This window comes from Melanostigma gelatinosum (genome assembly GCF_949748355.1).
Source record: "Melanostigma gelatinosum genome assembly, chromosome: 24".
Lineage (NCBI taxonomy): Eukaryota > Metazoa > Chordata > Actinopteri > Perciformes > Zoarcidae > Melanostigma > Melanostigma gelatinosum.
In genome coordinates this window covers 8,503,664-8,519,890 of record NC_136657.1, presented here as the reverse complement: position 1 = coordinate 8,519,890, position 16,227 = coordinate 8,503,664, and the positions used below count along the sequence as shown (strand labels likewise).

Here is a 16,227-nt window from a genome sequence, read left to right as displayed (position 1 = left end):
ACGAGTTTACAAGTGCAGAGAAGTACGCATGTTGAGAAAGACACGATCACTTGTTGTAAATCCTCTTTATGGGTTGTTGCATCTCCTGTCCACCTGTTGTGATCGTTTTAATGTCGGCACACAGACAACATGCTATCTCATCACTTCGACTTTCTATCTCATAATTTCGACCATGGGGATACTTTTATTTTCACATCTAACTTTTAATTTTTGTAAAAAAAAAAATAATAATAAAAAAAAATATATATATTTTTTTTTTTTTTTTGCTGGCGGATTCGCGGGCCACATAAAATGACGTGGCGGGCCGGATGCGGCCCGCGGGCCGGATGTTTGACACCCCTGTTCTAGAATAAGGTTCTAGGATGACACTTCGATGATGTCATGTTTAGTGATGTCACGGAATTCTTTAACCGCCTTTGATGAAGTTGCTATAGGTACCTCAAATCCTCTGGGAAACTCAGTTATCATTTGACATCCATCAGAGAGACATACTCAAAGTAGCACTCAAGCAACAATAGCGCATTACCATTGTGAAAAAATACAGGACTTGAGAACAGCCAAAATGGACTTTCAAAAGACAGACAACGAGCAGGCATCAACAAGTGTTGCCTTGAAGGAGAAAATGGCCGCCAAGGAGCTCATTTTGGACCGTGAGGAACAGAAAAGAATCAGGGTTCTCTGTGAAAGGCAGGCAGCAGAAATTGTTGACATGAAGAAGCAGATGGCCAGCAAAGAGCTCACTTGGGACAATGAGAAACTGGAAATAATCAGGGTTAAGAAATCAGAAATTCTTGCCATGAAGAAGCGGATGGCCTCAGAAGAGCACATTTGGAACCGTGAGAAAAAGCAAATAATCAATGCTTTCAAGTCAGAGCTAGAGCGTAGAAAAAAAGAAAAGGTGGTCACAGAGAAGAAGAAGGACGAAATTATCCTTTCTCTTAATCAAAGACTGCTTGAAAAGCAGAACGAGAATGCCGAGTTCAACCAGGTTGTAAAGTCCTTGAAAGAGAACAACGAGATGATGGCCACGGAGGCAAAATTCGAAACTGAGGAACAGAACTTGCTGAAGCAGACCATCCTGGACCTGGAGAGCTACGCTAAAACGCTCCAGGAACATAACATCAACCTTCGAGAGCTCACCAAACAAACTGACAAGGGGAAGGAGCAGTTTGAAAAGGAGCAGAAGAAGCAGACCATCCTGGACCTGGAGAGCTATGCTACTCAGAAAGACAGCGAGCTCATCCGGAGCGAGGCGGACTGGAAAATAAAACTCACGGCTCTGGCAGATCGGATGAGAAGCGAACTTGCTGCAATTGAGGAGAGCTTCCAGAGAGAGCAGGATCTGCAGAGACAGAGCAGACAGCTGGAGGAGGAGTGGCGCAACCAAAAGGAGGAAGAGATCAAGCTCCTGACACAGCAAAACGCTGACCTCCAGGAACATAACATCAACCTTCGAGAGCTCACCAAACAAACTGACAAGGAGAAGGAGCAGTTTGAAAAGGAGCAGAAGAAGCAGACCATCCTGGACCTGGAGAGCTACGCTACTCAGAAAGACAGCGAGCTCATCCGGAGCGAGGCGGAGTGGAAAATAAAACTCACGGCTCTGGAAGATCGGATGAGAAGCGAACTTGCTGCAAAGGAGGAGAGCTTCCAGAGAGAAAACGCTGACCTCCAGGTAGATAACCTCAGGCTTCAAGTGCTCGCCCAACAAACTGACAAGGAGAAGGCGCAGATTAAGAAGGAGGAGAAGAAGGCCAGGAAGGAGGCGGAAAATACGCTGAAGGAGGAGAGGAAGGAGGCGGAAAATACGCTGAAGAAGGAGAGGAAGGAGGAGGAGAAGAGGGACAAGAAAGAGATGGAAGAGAACAAGAAGAGAGAAAAGGAGGAATTGAAAAGACAGAAGAAGGAGAAGAAGGACAATGAGGAAAGAGAAAAGGAGGAAGTGAAAAGGCAAAAGAAAGAAAAGAAATTGATGGAGAAGAGAGAGGAGAGGAAGTAGAAAAGAGAAGCAACATCCTTTCTCTTCTCCTCACTCATCCCCACTTCTAACCTATCCCCACTTCTACCCTAACCTACCCGGCCTTAGTTTTATTTTGTATATTTATGTGAGTGGCAACATTTGCTCAACTTGAGTTGTGCTTTGTCTGGTAGTGTCGCTTCATTTACCGCTTTTATTAATCGTCACTGTCTCTAAACATATGCGACGTACTGGAGACACACTGGTTATAAACTGTCCGTGTGAAGAATGAACCTATAAGAGTCTGTTCATTCTTGGTTCAAGACTCTGGTCTCTTTGACCACTTTTCTCTTTTTGGAGAACGTTATGTGAAATAACTTCTCTGACTCAAGCATTATTCTCCTGCTCTTCCTTCTCTTTCCTCGTCTCTCCCCCGGTGTGTGTACATCTCACTCGAGTCAGGAAACTTGTCAGAATAGCCATATTTGATTGGCTGAGCTGCATCACGTGATGTGATTTGCAAACTGACAAGGGGAAGGCACAGTTTAAGAAGGAGGAGAAGAAGGCCAGGAAAGTGGTCGAAAAGATCCTGAAGAAGGACAGGAAAGAGGAGAAAGAGAGGGAGAAGACACACACACACACACACACACACACACTTCTACCCTATCTACACACACACACACACACATACTTCTACCCTATCCCCCCCCCCCTCCCCCCCGCACACACACACAGACACACACATAGGCACACACTGATACTCCTCCGTGAATCGCCACCTTAACGTGGTGGAGGAGTTTGCGTGGCTCAGTGATCCTGGGAGCTATATGTTGTCCGGGGACCCTGGTAGGGTCTCCCAAGGCAAACAGGTCTCAGGGGAGAGCCCAGACTAAGAGCGGTTCAAACATTATACATTGACATATTCATCATATTCATGACATATTCATATTCATCAACACTGCCATTTATTTTGCATTCATATGACTAGGTTATATAAAACTTATCCCTGAAATGTGTTGCAGTGGATGTGAAAACAAGTACAGAATCTTACATAATGTGAAAAAAACATTTGTCAGAGAAAACCATGGATTATTTTTCCTAAATCTTTCAAATTTTGCAGTACCTAATAATTGGAATTGGTACTTTTCAGAACCTTTTGACCACTGATCAAATTGCGCCTGTAGTGCAAAGAACTGTTAGTTAGTGTTGTTTACTTTTTTTATCAGATATTTTGCTTTATTTCAATTTAATTTAGTCTTTCAAACCGTAATCCGTTTCATTTTGAAAAGTCAGCTTTTTAAAAACCAACATGGCTCAGTTCAAAATTTTGTTTCAAAACAAAACTCCTGCTCTCTTCTCAGGTCATTAAAACCAGGTTTTGTATCCTTACTCCACGTTTGTTCGTGTTGTTTAGGTGTGCTTGGGTGACCCACATTTGTGCACTTGCCCTGTATTCACCAAGCAGGAGCCATGCAAACACATATGCTGGTATCAATAACACACACACACGCACACACACACACACACACACACACACACACACACACTCACACACACACACTCAACCCTGTCTTGTGTTCAGTTGTGGTGCAGAGGTCGGCTGTGGGACTGCGTGCTCGGCGATAGTCGTCTCGTCAGAAGTTGATGGACGAACTAATAAAAACAAAAACTTCAAGGATGAAGTCAAAGGTGTATTGTGTATTTCACTATTCACTGTATACGCTCTGTGGTGATCTGCTGGTCACACGTGAAGGTGGGCATCCTTCATGACTTCAGTAGTCTAACAAAAGGAAATTTGAAACTGCTGCCAAAATAACTTTGTGTGCTATTATATTTAATATTATTACTGTTCATTTTGTCATGTGCTTTCTTGCTGTTGCGCTCATTAAAAGTGTCACATTTTACAAATGATTTATCATGTTCATGTGCTTGAATGTACAAAATCACATTTGCATTTGTGTTATGAAAATATTTTCGATTAAATAATTAACATTGCGCAAATTTTGTAATTTTTAAGAGGTCAAATATGAAATATTGCAGGATTTAAATGATGGAAGACTTCACATGCAAACTCTATGCAAACTATAAAGTTAAGAGAAAAGGCTCCTTCAGCCTTTATCTGCTCTCAGTTGGCAGTATTTGATTATCCTGAGTTATGTTTAAGTGCGGCTTTTGAAAGTGATCTTAAAGTACCATTACGCTTTATGTCGCCCTAACTCAAACAGCTACAGCATTTACAAGTCTTCATATTTTGTACTTTTGTACAAATATTCCGTGATACTTTATTTAGTTTTATCAATCTGTTCTATCTTTATTATTACTTTTACAACTTAGATATTTCTTCTGCTATTATTAATAAAAAATGAATCTCTTTGTTCCCAAAGAAGTCCTTCACAATACCATGACTATCAAATCACATGAAAACTCAATTTTGCACTACCAGCTTCTTAATTTCCTTCCTTAAGTTAACGTCAATGCTGTCAACACATCCAGGACCATACTTTAAACTGTCCTGATTTCAATCACCAGCAAAATACCAGCTGGTGCATCACAATTAACAATTTTGCATACATATACTGTATGTATAAAACAATTACTTTTATTAGAGCAGAGTTAGATTTCAATTAGCCTGTAACAATTTTTTGAAATGGTAATTTTTTTTAAACAACAATAAATGACGAGAGTAAATGATGGATGAGATGATTTATTCAGTGTTTCCTTTAAAAAATAAAGACTGGACAAAATAATCCACAAATATATACAATGAGCGGACGTTTCAAGTCACGGTTTGCGGCTTTGAGGAGGGTGTAGGACACAAAAAGGAGGACTTTCCTTTTCTTATCAATACTTATTTTGTTCTGCACAACTATTGTGAAGTTCACAAATAAATACTCTCCAGTATGACAGGGACTTCCAGTCACCAGAGCTACGAGTGAGAGATGTGTGTTGACCAAATGTATTGCCCCAGAATCTAGTAAACTTTGATTTGTAAGTGTTCATTTTGAAGCAAATTTGATGTGTGTGTATGTGAGAGAGAGAGAGAGCGATGGCCTGCAGTGTTGTAATTAAGTTTGAAAAGTAAAACTTTGTCTGTTTGAGTAGAGGAAGATTATAGAGGAAGACAAACCTTTTATTAATACAATATATTTTCTGTAGCCTATCCCTTTTTGTAATTCTATTTTGCAGGTTTTTTAGTCTGGAGAAGTCATGTGACCAAGTGTAGTCATGTGACCACCATTCGGAACAAACATGACATCAACAAATGCTCTAGAACAGGGGTGTCAAACTCATTTTCACTCTGGGGCCACATCAGCATCACGGTCGCCCTCAAAGGGCCGGTTGTAAATGTAACCACTCCTAACATATTTAGTTTAGTTTCCCGGGATATCTGTGACTTCCACAACACGTACTAAGCAGAAATAGAGGTTATTTTTTCCATGGTTAATGGCGGACAGTTGAACGGCTTTCAGGGCGATAAGCCCCGCCCCCTCTCCGACGCGTCCAGTGCGAATGAACACAAATAGCCCCCGGTGAGACCGGCGGCGCGAATGGCTCAACTCAAAGTTTTTTTATACTCAAACATCTCCGCTCGATGTGAACTTTGAATTGGAACAGTACTTGGGCTGAGACTGATGACGTTTCACAAGTCCACGAGTTTACAAGTGCAGAGAAGTACGCATGTTGAGAAAGACACGATCACTTGTTGTAAATCCTCTTTATGGGTTGTTGCATCTCCTGTCCACCTGTTGTGATCGTTTTAATGTCGGCACACAGACAACATGCTATCTCATCACTTCGACTTTCTATCTCATAATTTCGACCATGGGGATATTTTTATTTTCACATCTAACTTTTAATTTTTGTAAAAAAAAAAATAATAATAAAAATAATTTATTTATTTTTTATTTTTTTTTGCTGGCGGATTCGCGGGCCACATAAAATGACGTGGCGGGCCGGATGCGGCCCGCGGGCCGTATGTTTGACACCCCTGATCTAAAGAATGCAAGAACTGCTCTTTTAAATTCTGAAGACCTCACCCAGTGACTTCACAGTGGATTTTATTCCATTAGGAAAAGCCTTTGTTTTGTGTGTCTGCTTTTTGTGGCTTTTAAAAGGTATGAACTATAAAGAATATGTCCCAGGGACAGCAGACACACTTTGGACTCGTGCTAAATGAAAACATAAATTCAGACAGCTAACGGCATCAACTGAAAGGCCAGAAAACAAGCTTTCCAACACTGTTTTATACGTGGCATAACTAAAACGTGAACCTGTGGATGCTTGTTTGAAACACTCAAAAGGGTTCCTCCATACATTATGCTGAAATGGACCATTTGCATGCTGTCTGCTCTGGCCTCCATCCTGGTGTTTTCATATGTGGCTTCACTCCTGTTTAACAAGGGGATCCTTCCTGAGAGGTTTTGTGTTCAAGGTGAAATCACAGGAAGCACCACCACCAGCAGAGGGAGCCAGAGAGGCTGATAGTGAAAAGACTGATGCCCCAAATGAAAATGAACTAATGCTCAATACAAGTTGCGAATTCAATTTCTGTTGACTTTGTCTTAGTGTCGTGTTACATTAGTAACTGTGGCTTGTTTTGATAGAAGCTGCTGACAGTCTACTTTTTAGATTGGAAACTCAGAACATCTTGCATTGTGGATTGCCACGTTTTGTCAAAGCAGTAGAGATAAAAAATAGGCAACCAGGGATCTCAGGTTACCGACAGAGGGCCACGCAGACCCCAATGATGTAACAGCATCAGTCGTACCAAAGATGATCAAAACAGAAAGACCTCTCACTCTGTAGCTTTTTCTTGTTACAGAAATGTCATCACAGCCTATCAAATTCTTGATTACATGTAAAATGCTGTGTAGAGACATTCAGTTTTTGTGATTTATTAAAAAGCAGCCAATTGCCACACTATCACTGGTCATCAAAATCTTCTGTCATTGCCGAGGCTGTTTTAACGAATTAAAAAACTTGTTTCAGCACAGATGCAAAGATTTGTATGCAAGGAACGTAATTAGATCATTAATATTTCAGGATAAAGTCATGGTGATGAACCAGCACAGTATATTATCCACCGCGTGACACATCACCATGATAAACGATCTTCGGCCACACACGCCCAGCCTCAGCACCAGCGCATCCTTTCTCCACGGGGCTTTCCCCCCATCCGTCCGCACCAACATTACAAGAAACCATGAGAGGGATGAGGCCTTCGTGACAAGGACAAACACTACCGGACCTCGTTCTTCTCGTCTCGAGCTCGTTTCTCGCGGTTCGTTATGTCTTTGGGCCTGCTCCCCCTCTCGCCATGCCCGTCGCTGAACGCTCCCTGCTGCCGCTGCCGCTGCTGCTCTTTCTGCCGTCGTTGCTTTTGATTTCGTGCCTCGATGGGGCGGTGAGAGCAGCGGAGGAGGGCGGCGGCCTGCCCTCCTCCTCGTCCGGGGACAATGGCCCCGCAGTCGCGGTCGGAGACCCGTCTGCCACGGAACCGACCGCCCCGGGGCGATTTCTCAGCCCCTCCGCTGTTACAGAAGGTAAACAAAAACGAGCTCTCCATCAGCCGGTCATTGTTAGAGAAAATGGAAATGAGCTGCAACAGAGGAAACAGTGTGACTCAGAACTGAAGCAGGTAGCAGTGCATCTCATACAACGTTTGTTTTTGTACTGAAGAGGAGAACCGGTTTCATCATTTTGTGATTCTTTAGATTATACTGGACATTAAAATTAGCTCTGCTGCAGTTTTCAGTGATTTGTGGGAGGCGAATGCTGTAAGTAGCTACAAACACAATTTAAATTGTGCAACAATGCCACAAAATTCAACATTTCCTTCAATCTTACTTTTCACTGGCAGAATAATGGATGTACTTGCAGATATGAAGGAAAAGTTGTTCAAACATTAACCATTTTAAGCAGAAACACGTATTGGATTGGCATTAACTGGAGAAAAAGTTGTGGCTCCTATTATATGTTATTGAAGGAAAGGCTGCGTCTTCATTAACACTAAGTGACACCATTAGTCTGAAGAATGATCAGCTATTTCTATTGATAAGCTGTTGGATGTAATTCAGAGGCAGTCTGGCCAACAGGCTAATAGGATTAAGATGTACAATGTGGAGGTTTGGGGGATTCGGGGTTTTATCTTTTTGGACCGAGCAGGTGATGCATTAATGGAGAGCACAGTAATCCTGCGCTGCTCTGCTGATACAGTACCTGTACTCATTGACGGCCTCTGTTTACAGCTGGTCTGGGCATGGATGGAGGGTTTACGCACTGTAAAAAAAACTAAAACAAATTACACTCGAATGCTTTCGACTCCAATGTGTCCGATTTACAGAGCACTACTTCCTGTATATGAGTCATTAAGCTCAATCCATCAACTACACTGCTAAATATTACTGTTCATTACAACAAAAAGAAATCACCAGTGAGGATTCGAAAATCTCCATTCTAAGAGTAATTTACTAGTTTTTATCCGCACTAGATTACACTAGAGCGCAAAAATGCATTTTTCTCAACATTAAAAAAGACGAAAACGTTCCCGCAATCAAACATTGATACTTAAAATTTGAAACTTGCTAAATATCAGCTGTGAAAGCTCCATCCTCCGGAGTACATATGTGTTGGAAGGGAGGACGTGTCTCACGTGGCACTTGGTTATGATGTATTTTTCATTCTCCCACAGACTCAGCTGTGCCTGCCTCATCACTTTTTCATGGTGAGAGAAAGGTTACCGAGTAGTGCTGAGAGGAGGTGGTTGAGGCTGGTCTGCATACAGATAGAACACATGTATCACCACAAACAAATACTTTCTTACTCTAGCCGCCATACTGATAGCGTACCAAAACCAATCCATAAATATCGTTTGTTAGACTTCACAGACAGTTGGTCAAGCAAAAGCCACAAAAAGGACATCATGGGTGTGTAACTCAAAACACATTTTCTCTCCAGAGCCCCAGTTTGCCCTGAAGGTCCTTGTGAGGGACCTGGTGACCCGTCAGCTGCTCCCGGGTGCTTCAGTATACGTTTATGTAAACCACACCCTGAGGAGCTCTGCCCGGACAGGGGAGAGAGGCGAGGTTCTGCTCTGGGTAGCGTACAGTCCTGGACTCAGTCTGACTCTGCTGGGCGACATGGAGGGCTACGTCCCCAGCCCCCTGCCCTGGAGCACCACCAAGAGACCGAGTGAGTAACGCCCACAACTACTTTTTAAACCTTTGGTTTGGCTGACTGACATCTCATTGTGTCTTTATGTTCACACAATAATTGTTCACACAAACTGTCTGGCAGCTCTTAGTAGTTTCTGAGGAAAACATTCTATGGCCCACATTGTCTCCCTTATCTACCTACGAGTCAAAACCCTGGCTTCTCTGACATAAGAGCGCAGACTGTGAACATACACTCTGCATCCTGACCAGCACCAGGGTCACAGCTGACCCTGACCTCTCCTCGAAGGGACGCAAGTAAAGAGGATTAGCCGACACGGATCGATCGGCGCATGAAGGGGGAAGGAATGGCATTTAGCAGATACTCTCACTAAATTTAAAAGCCTCTGCTTCGCTCAATTTCATTTACACACATACTATTTTAGCCATGTAAATGTTAAGGTGTGAGCCACACCGGTCTCATGTTTGTGTGAAGAAAAAAGGGGGCCTGGGTCTGACTCTATTGTTTGTGTGCACACTGCCTCTTACTGGCCTGTATCAGACAGAATGGAAACAAAGATGGAGCAGGTGTCATGAGGGATACAAATCAGACGGATGATGAAAGAGCGTCATCTGGCGAGACCTGCTTTGCTCTGCGTGATCAGAGGCGCCTCCCTTTTGTGCTGCCGAGCCAGACAACTGAACCCTAAAAAGAGGATTGAGGCAGTATCGCCACCTGCTGGTGGTATGACTAGGATGCTGTCACCAACAGCAGCTGCTGTGTTTAAAAAACAAAGGAGAATGAGAGAAGCTTGACATCTCTCCTCAGTTATGATCCCTGGTTACATATTAAATCACTTAGAAAGGGAACGTGTATATTTAAAACTAAAAAGTGGTCAGTTTTCATTATAGCTCTCATTTCTCAAATGATTATTATAGATAAAGTACCTACTTTTGTTCTCCATTAGTTCTATAATGGTGACTTTTTTATCGTATGTCATACAGTCATATCGGATGTCATGAATATGTTAATATTAATCGTACAGTATGTCATAAAGAAATCATAGTAAGCTGTCACAAACCTGTTCTAAAAAGTCAGTATGTCTTGGAAAGAAGATGCTAAAAGTGTTTGTGTTTTGTTTGTCATCCTGCAGTTTTCTCTGCTGTGACGTTGCTGCTGCTCCCTCACAGTCAGGGGAACATCTGGCTGTTTGAAGACTCAGTACTCCTCACCGGGAAGTTACCTGGTAGGTTTACACACTTCTTACAGGTCACAAACAATTCTCCTTCATCTCAATGAGCAAAGCAGAACTTTCATTTGTAGAAGAACACATCCTTGAAAAATAGACAAACAAATCCTGAATAATTTAAGCGAAACGCGACAGCTTTAATCAGTTCATCGGGGTAGTTTTCAAGTTGCACAGATTAAAGTAGAGAATCAAGCAGATACCAAAAAAAGATCAGAGTAGCTGCACAAATATCTACTGTATTTGCAATAAAAATACAGATACATAAGTGTAATCATCAGTCATAAGTGTAAGTGCCATCTTGTTTTTACAGATCGCTCGTTCCAACCCAAGGTTAAGTTCCCCAAGAACCTTCTCACAATGTCTGATAAGAGCAACGTGTCCTCAGTGACGGCGTACCTGACTGTACCACAGCACCACCTAGCGAAGGACTGTGCCAACTGCACTCCGGGCATCATCAGCAAACTATCATGTAAGCTTTAAATCAGCCATCAGTCCTTTCTCAAGATACACTCATTTACAAACAGTATTTTAAACACGTCAAGATTTTTGTTTCATTTATTTCTGATTGTTCTTTACTTTATGTTTAAACTCCAGAAGCATACAAATGTGCATCGTCATTTAAATGTGTGCCATTGACTCCTCACTGTCTGCAGTGCTCAGGAGCATCGAGCTGAAGGCGGTGGCAGCCGTCAGTGTCCTGCTGTACTCTGGCGGGGAGGAGCTCCAGGTTCGAGGGCCCATTCAAATCAGCCTACCCCTGGGACACAGCACGCACCTCAGGGCCTCCGATACTGTGCCAGCCTGGGCCTTTAACCTGAAGACAGGTAGAGTAAGAATCAAAGATGACAGAGAAGCCACCGCATTACAGTATTTACACATGCAGAATAAGGTCAATAGAGAGATCTGGCATTTGGAAGAAACAACAAAGTATCTGTCAGTATTGTAAGCTGATGTGATCTATTCACGGATATACTGCAATGTACAATAACAACAGGAGCCTGGGAGAATCAGGGTCTGGGGATAGTGAAAACCGTTGGTGATGAGCTGGTTTGGACCTACACAGCTTCCCATCTGGGCTACTGGATCGCTGCCCCCTTTCCCTCATCAAACGGTACATAACTCATCTACCGTCATCAACTCATGCATATACAAAATGTGTATTGGTACATTTTTCATGTCTATCTTTGAATTTGACCATTTAGATTACCTGGGACATGGAGGCTCCATTGAGTTCATATTACACCACACCTACCTGCTGATGGGAATACTGGGAGCGACGCTGGCTGTGGTGATTGGATTTCTTTCCTTGTTGCTGTGTCACTGCCGGTAAGAAAGCTGCTCAGAAATGTTATTGTCAGGTTCAATTTACAGCAGATACAACACATTTTACATTTCTTAGATTATATTTAGTAAGCCTTAATTAATCATTCATGAATGACTATGAACTATTTTCAGAAAGTATTTTTCGATGTACTGTAAATAAAAACCCTTATTTACAGTTGGCCTTATTGAGACATCAAATGTTTTTTCATTTAAAAGCATGCGCTATGGAAGTGACAGAGAAATCCTTTACATTTGAGGCTGAGTTTTCAGGCTCTTAAAACACGGTCAAAGGACATTCCACTGTGATACTACACCAAATAAATGCTAACAGTGCATATAAGTGTCTTGTAGGTAAAAAGTACGAGCTTTAAATAAATGGAAAACAACCCTATGAAATGTCCAATCCTGATTAAATTCTGTTTCTTCCATTTAGGAGAGGTGCTTATCGAGAGCCCAGGAGGAGGAGAGCACGTTTTTCCAAAGTCAGCGTGGTGAAAAAAGACCAAACCACCTCCACCCACATGGAAGAGGGTTTGTTGTTCCGTTCTGGCGACAACAGCCTCGCTTCCTGCAGTGTCCAGTGTGAACCCTCGTCTACGCCGAGGCACAAAGCCAACTACAACATCTATGTGGAGGATCCAGGGAGTCGCCCGGCGGCTCCTCTTTATGAGAACATTGCTCTGGATCGGCTCAAAGGCTCCCAGCCGCCGTCTCACTACATCAACAGTGAAAAGGTCGCTCGGCTTCGGGAGAGGTCAGAGCAGAACCGGGCCAACATGAACTCTGATAGCTTCTTTCAAGATAAGATGGTTCATATTTACAACCAGCCAGTGGCTATTATTCAGGCGCCAGAGCTTTTCAGTGCTCAGGAGCTGTCGGGCTGTAAGTCTGCTACTTTCCCCCGCAATGGAGTTGAGTATGATCCTCACTCACAGCCTGCAAATACAGAAGGCTACACCCAGACACTATCCAAAGTCCCCCACCACCACTCCCAAGGTGGAAGCAGCCCACAGCAGAGCAGCCAAGATGAGCCCCAGCCTCTGGAGACTCCTCCTCAAGGCCAAGGCCCCAACAGCGTTGTGTGGGGGCGCTACAGTAACCTCCTGGAATCCTCCGTCTCAGTGCCCGGGACTCTTAACGAGGCAGCTGGTATGCGGGCCTTCAGCAGTGGGCATGGTGTACCCGGTGAGCTGCAGGGGATTTCAGAGCGCACCTTGCTGGAGCTCACCCGGGGCAAGTGTCACCCCAGGGCCTGGTTCGTCTCCTTAGACGGGAAGCCGGCCGCCTCAGTTCGCCACTCCATTATTGAGCTCCAGAGCCGCCACCGTGCCCCGAGCAGCAACGACACCAGCCTGGACTCAGGGGTGGACATGAACGAGCCCCAGCAGAATATTCGAGAGATGGAGCGCGACAGGCGATCGATCAGGGCCTCCTCCCTGCCGCACCACAACAGAGGGGGGCGTTATGGTGAAGACCAGGACCTGAGCAGTAGTGAGAGTGGCACAACGGCCACCTGTACGCCAGAGGACCCTTCCCTGAGAAACATTTTAGACGGCAGCAGTGGGGCCATTCCCAACATTCCTGAAGAGCGAGACGGGATGGATACATCCAGCGCTCAGGAGGACAGCGAGTCGAGGGGAACGCCGCCTCCACGGCGCCTGAGGAAGGTGAGGGAGAAGGGAAAGACAGAAAAGAGGAGTGCCAAGCACGTCCGAGAGGGCAGATCTCTGACCAAGAGAAGTTAAAGCATGGCGCGTTGCAAACATAAAGACAAGCATTTGTCATCAGTGCTTAATTTGAATGACCCATTAACCATTTAATCCACATTGAGCTGTTTTCATCACATGGTGTCATCAGTGCCGAGTCATCCAAATACGTTTTTTTACCCCTTGTGCTCACGCAGGCGTTGTTGTTGTCGAGTCATGTGATTGTACAACTTTGCCAAAGAATTCATATAGCTCAAGAAATAACGCAGCATCTGTGTCATGTTGAAGCACCATGTAGCTGCTGTTAGACAAGATTGTGCACCATCATCACGAATCTGAAGATCACCAGCGAGATTCATTACAGCAAAATGTCGGTGAGAAGACGATATCCCACAGCCCCCAGTACTGGCATTGTAGAGGGTGCCTTCTTACTGCCTGTAATCATTGAATATGATCACATGAGGCACAGTATTTGTCTATATTTAGTCAAATCTGGTGAGTTTGCAGGATGGACACAGATACAGGTCTATGTGTAGTGCACTTATCCTCACCACTAATGCCTGCTGTAAATTCAATTAGAAATAGAAGTGTTCCCCGTTTGCAGAACTGACATCTTGTTTTGACCATTCTGCCTCATTTTAGTTCAAAAGATACTCTGGGGTTCATGAAAATACTCAATTATGTCAAACTGTATGACATTACATTGGACTTGTTGACTTTCCGCCTTTCACCGACTCCGATGGATTTTGGAGTAAAACACTGTTGTACATTGAAAAGCTAAGCTGCCATTTCAAAGTTATCACACCTGATATTCAAGGTTTAAGCCTATGATTATTTTAGAATGCATGAAAATGAATGTTTCCTTGCGCGTATGAAAGTATTTTGCTTTTTAACGACGAGCAAACTTTACGTCTTCATAGCTGTTCGATTATTCGGGGACTGAATGGTTGAATTCATCGTCTGGTCTCGGAAGGAGACGTTGTGTTGTGCTGCCAACTGTAACTACTGTAAAGTACTATGACAACAATAACACCCCAGAACTTCCACACTATGATTGTTATCACAATGGAACACTCCCAGTTAAGGCTCAGATTGCCTGTCTTTGCAATGGTATCTTAAGGAGGCCAAAAACCCTCAGCTCAGCCCCCCAAGTTATGCATCATTTTTCTTTTATATTTAAAATAGCATACAGTATTATCCCTTGTGATTATATAACATGAATTCGGTGCCTTGGATTTTTTTGTTTCACAACCTGTATTCTCAAGCTATAGTTTGACAAAAATATATTGACTTCCTGACCATGGGATGTTTGCTTTTTTGAATTGGCAAATATGACCGAAGAAAGAAAGATGATTTTAAATCGATTTTTCAATTGGAATTTTTTTTAAATCAAATTTTGTCCAGACATTCCCAGAGGGTGAATCCTAAACTGACTTTGATCCTTCTCCCTCCAATGCCACCGTGAGTTGGATGTGTAGTTTTGTGTCAAATGTTTCAACAACTCTTCGATGAATTCATGCCTCCCTCAGAATGAATTGGAATAACTTTGGTGAACCCCAAACTTTCATTTACCACCATCATCAGGTCAACATTTCAACCAATTTTCAACAATTATGTGTACGGATGCATTTAACGTTAGTAAACAACAAAGACACAGGTCCTCTACTAATTGACATGGCAGCTTTTGTCTTGAGTCAAATAAAGCACACTACACTTTAACATGTGCCCATTTGTTACACTGGCACACAGCATTCGCAGACACCTATTACATGTTCAGAGTGTAAATACTGACATCATTGACCGTACTTAATAAAGTTTGGCAAAACATTCACCACGAACACCACAAAGCAGTTTTACTAGCAATATTACCCATGAATTAAAATGGAACTTTGCAGCAACAGTTTTGCCATATTTAGTCTTCCATCATATTGTAAATGTGTTCCCTGATGAGTTCACTTTGTATTTATCAGGCTCAATTATGTAGCTACATTCATGTGTTCTTTTGTATGTACGGTATATAGTAAAGCAACATTTTATGTATTCTGTGGCTGTGATTTTACTGATTTTGTGCTGTTTTTCTTTCATATAAAAGCAGAATTCTGAGAGTGCAGCAGTGAATGGTTGAATGATTACGTTTTTCTAAAGGTTAGCCTAAAGAAGCCTGAGCTTTGTAATTCTACATGTAGCAACACGTTGAGCACTTAATCATTCAGTATCCTTACTCCCGCTAGTCATCAGCTTGAACACACAGCACACCACAGCTTACGCAGCAACACGAGGAGTAGTTTGTGAACACTTTGTGCTGATAATTCTTGACAAGCAAATCAAAGCTACTGCCACTCCTGTTTTCAATAGATCTCGCTGAATGTATTTGTATTGATTTGAATGTGTTCTATCGTGTGCTCCTCTCGTGTCTCGCCATTGAAACTCACGGACTTTTGTTTCTTCCTAAATGGGCACCTCTTGTGTTCACCTCTGTAATGATGGTAGTGTTATTAGTCTTGCCTTTTTGTGCACAAAATTAATAAACTTACTTGATACCCATTATTGTTCAGAAGCTTTTTTTATTCTTTTTCAACATATTTAATTATGTTTAAAATGCATTTTAGCAAAGTCACACAAAAACAACATCTTTCTGATTAAAGAGTTACACATGTATATTTATTGATTGGTTTCAGTCTAAGTCTCTGTCTTCCTTTGCGTGTTTATCAAGACTCCCGTCATTCTCAGCTCTGAAACGAGTCGGTTGTTCGTATCTTTAATGGCTGCTGTGCCGTATGTCCTTTTGGGTTGCAGTCTAGCTGCGTGGTCTGACTCTGTTCTACACAAACCTACAGAAA

General features: G+C 42.8%; 1 protein-coding gene across 1 annotated transcript; it reads left to right on the top strand.

Annotated features, from left to right (window-relative positions):
• Positions 1-7,274: 7,274 nt before the first annotated feature.
• fam171b (family with sequence similarity 171 member B) lies at positions 7,275-15,896 on the top strand (the record flags this gene model as incomplete). Its single annotated transcript, XM_079296276.1, has 8 exons — positions 7,275-7,500; positions 8,915-9,148; positions 10,263-10,355; positions 10,669-10,827; positions 11,012-11,182; positions 11,353-11,469; positions 11,561-11,684; positions 12,115-15,896. 8 exons carry the CDS (start codon positions 7,275-7,277, stop codon positions 13,424-13,426), a joined length of 2,436 nt encoding a protein of 811 aa, XP_079152402.1. The 3' UTR covers positions 13,427-15,896.
• Positions 15,897-16,227: the final 331 nt, after the last annotated feature.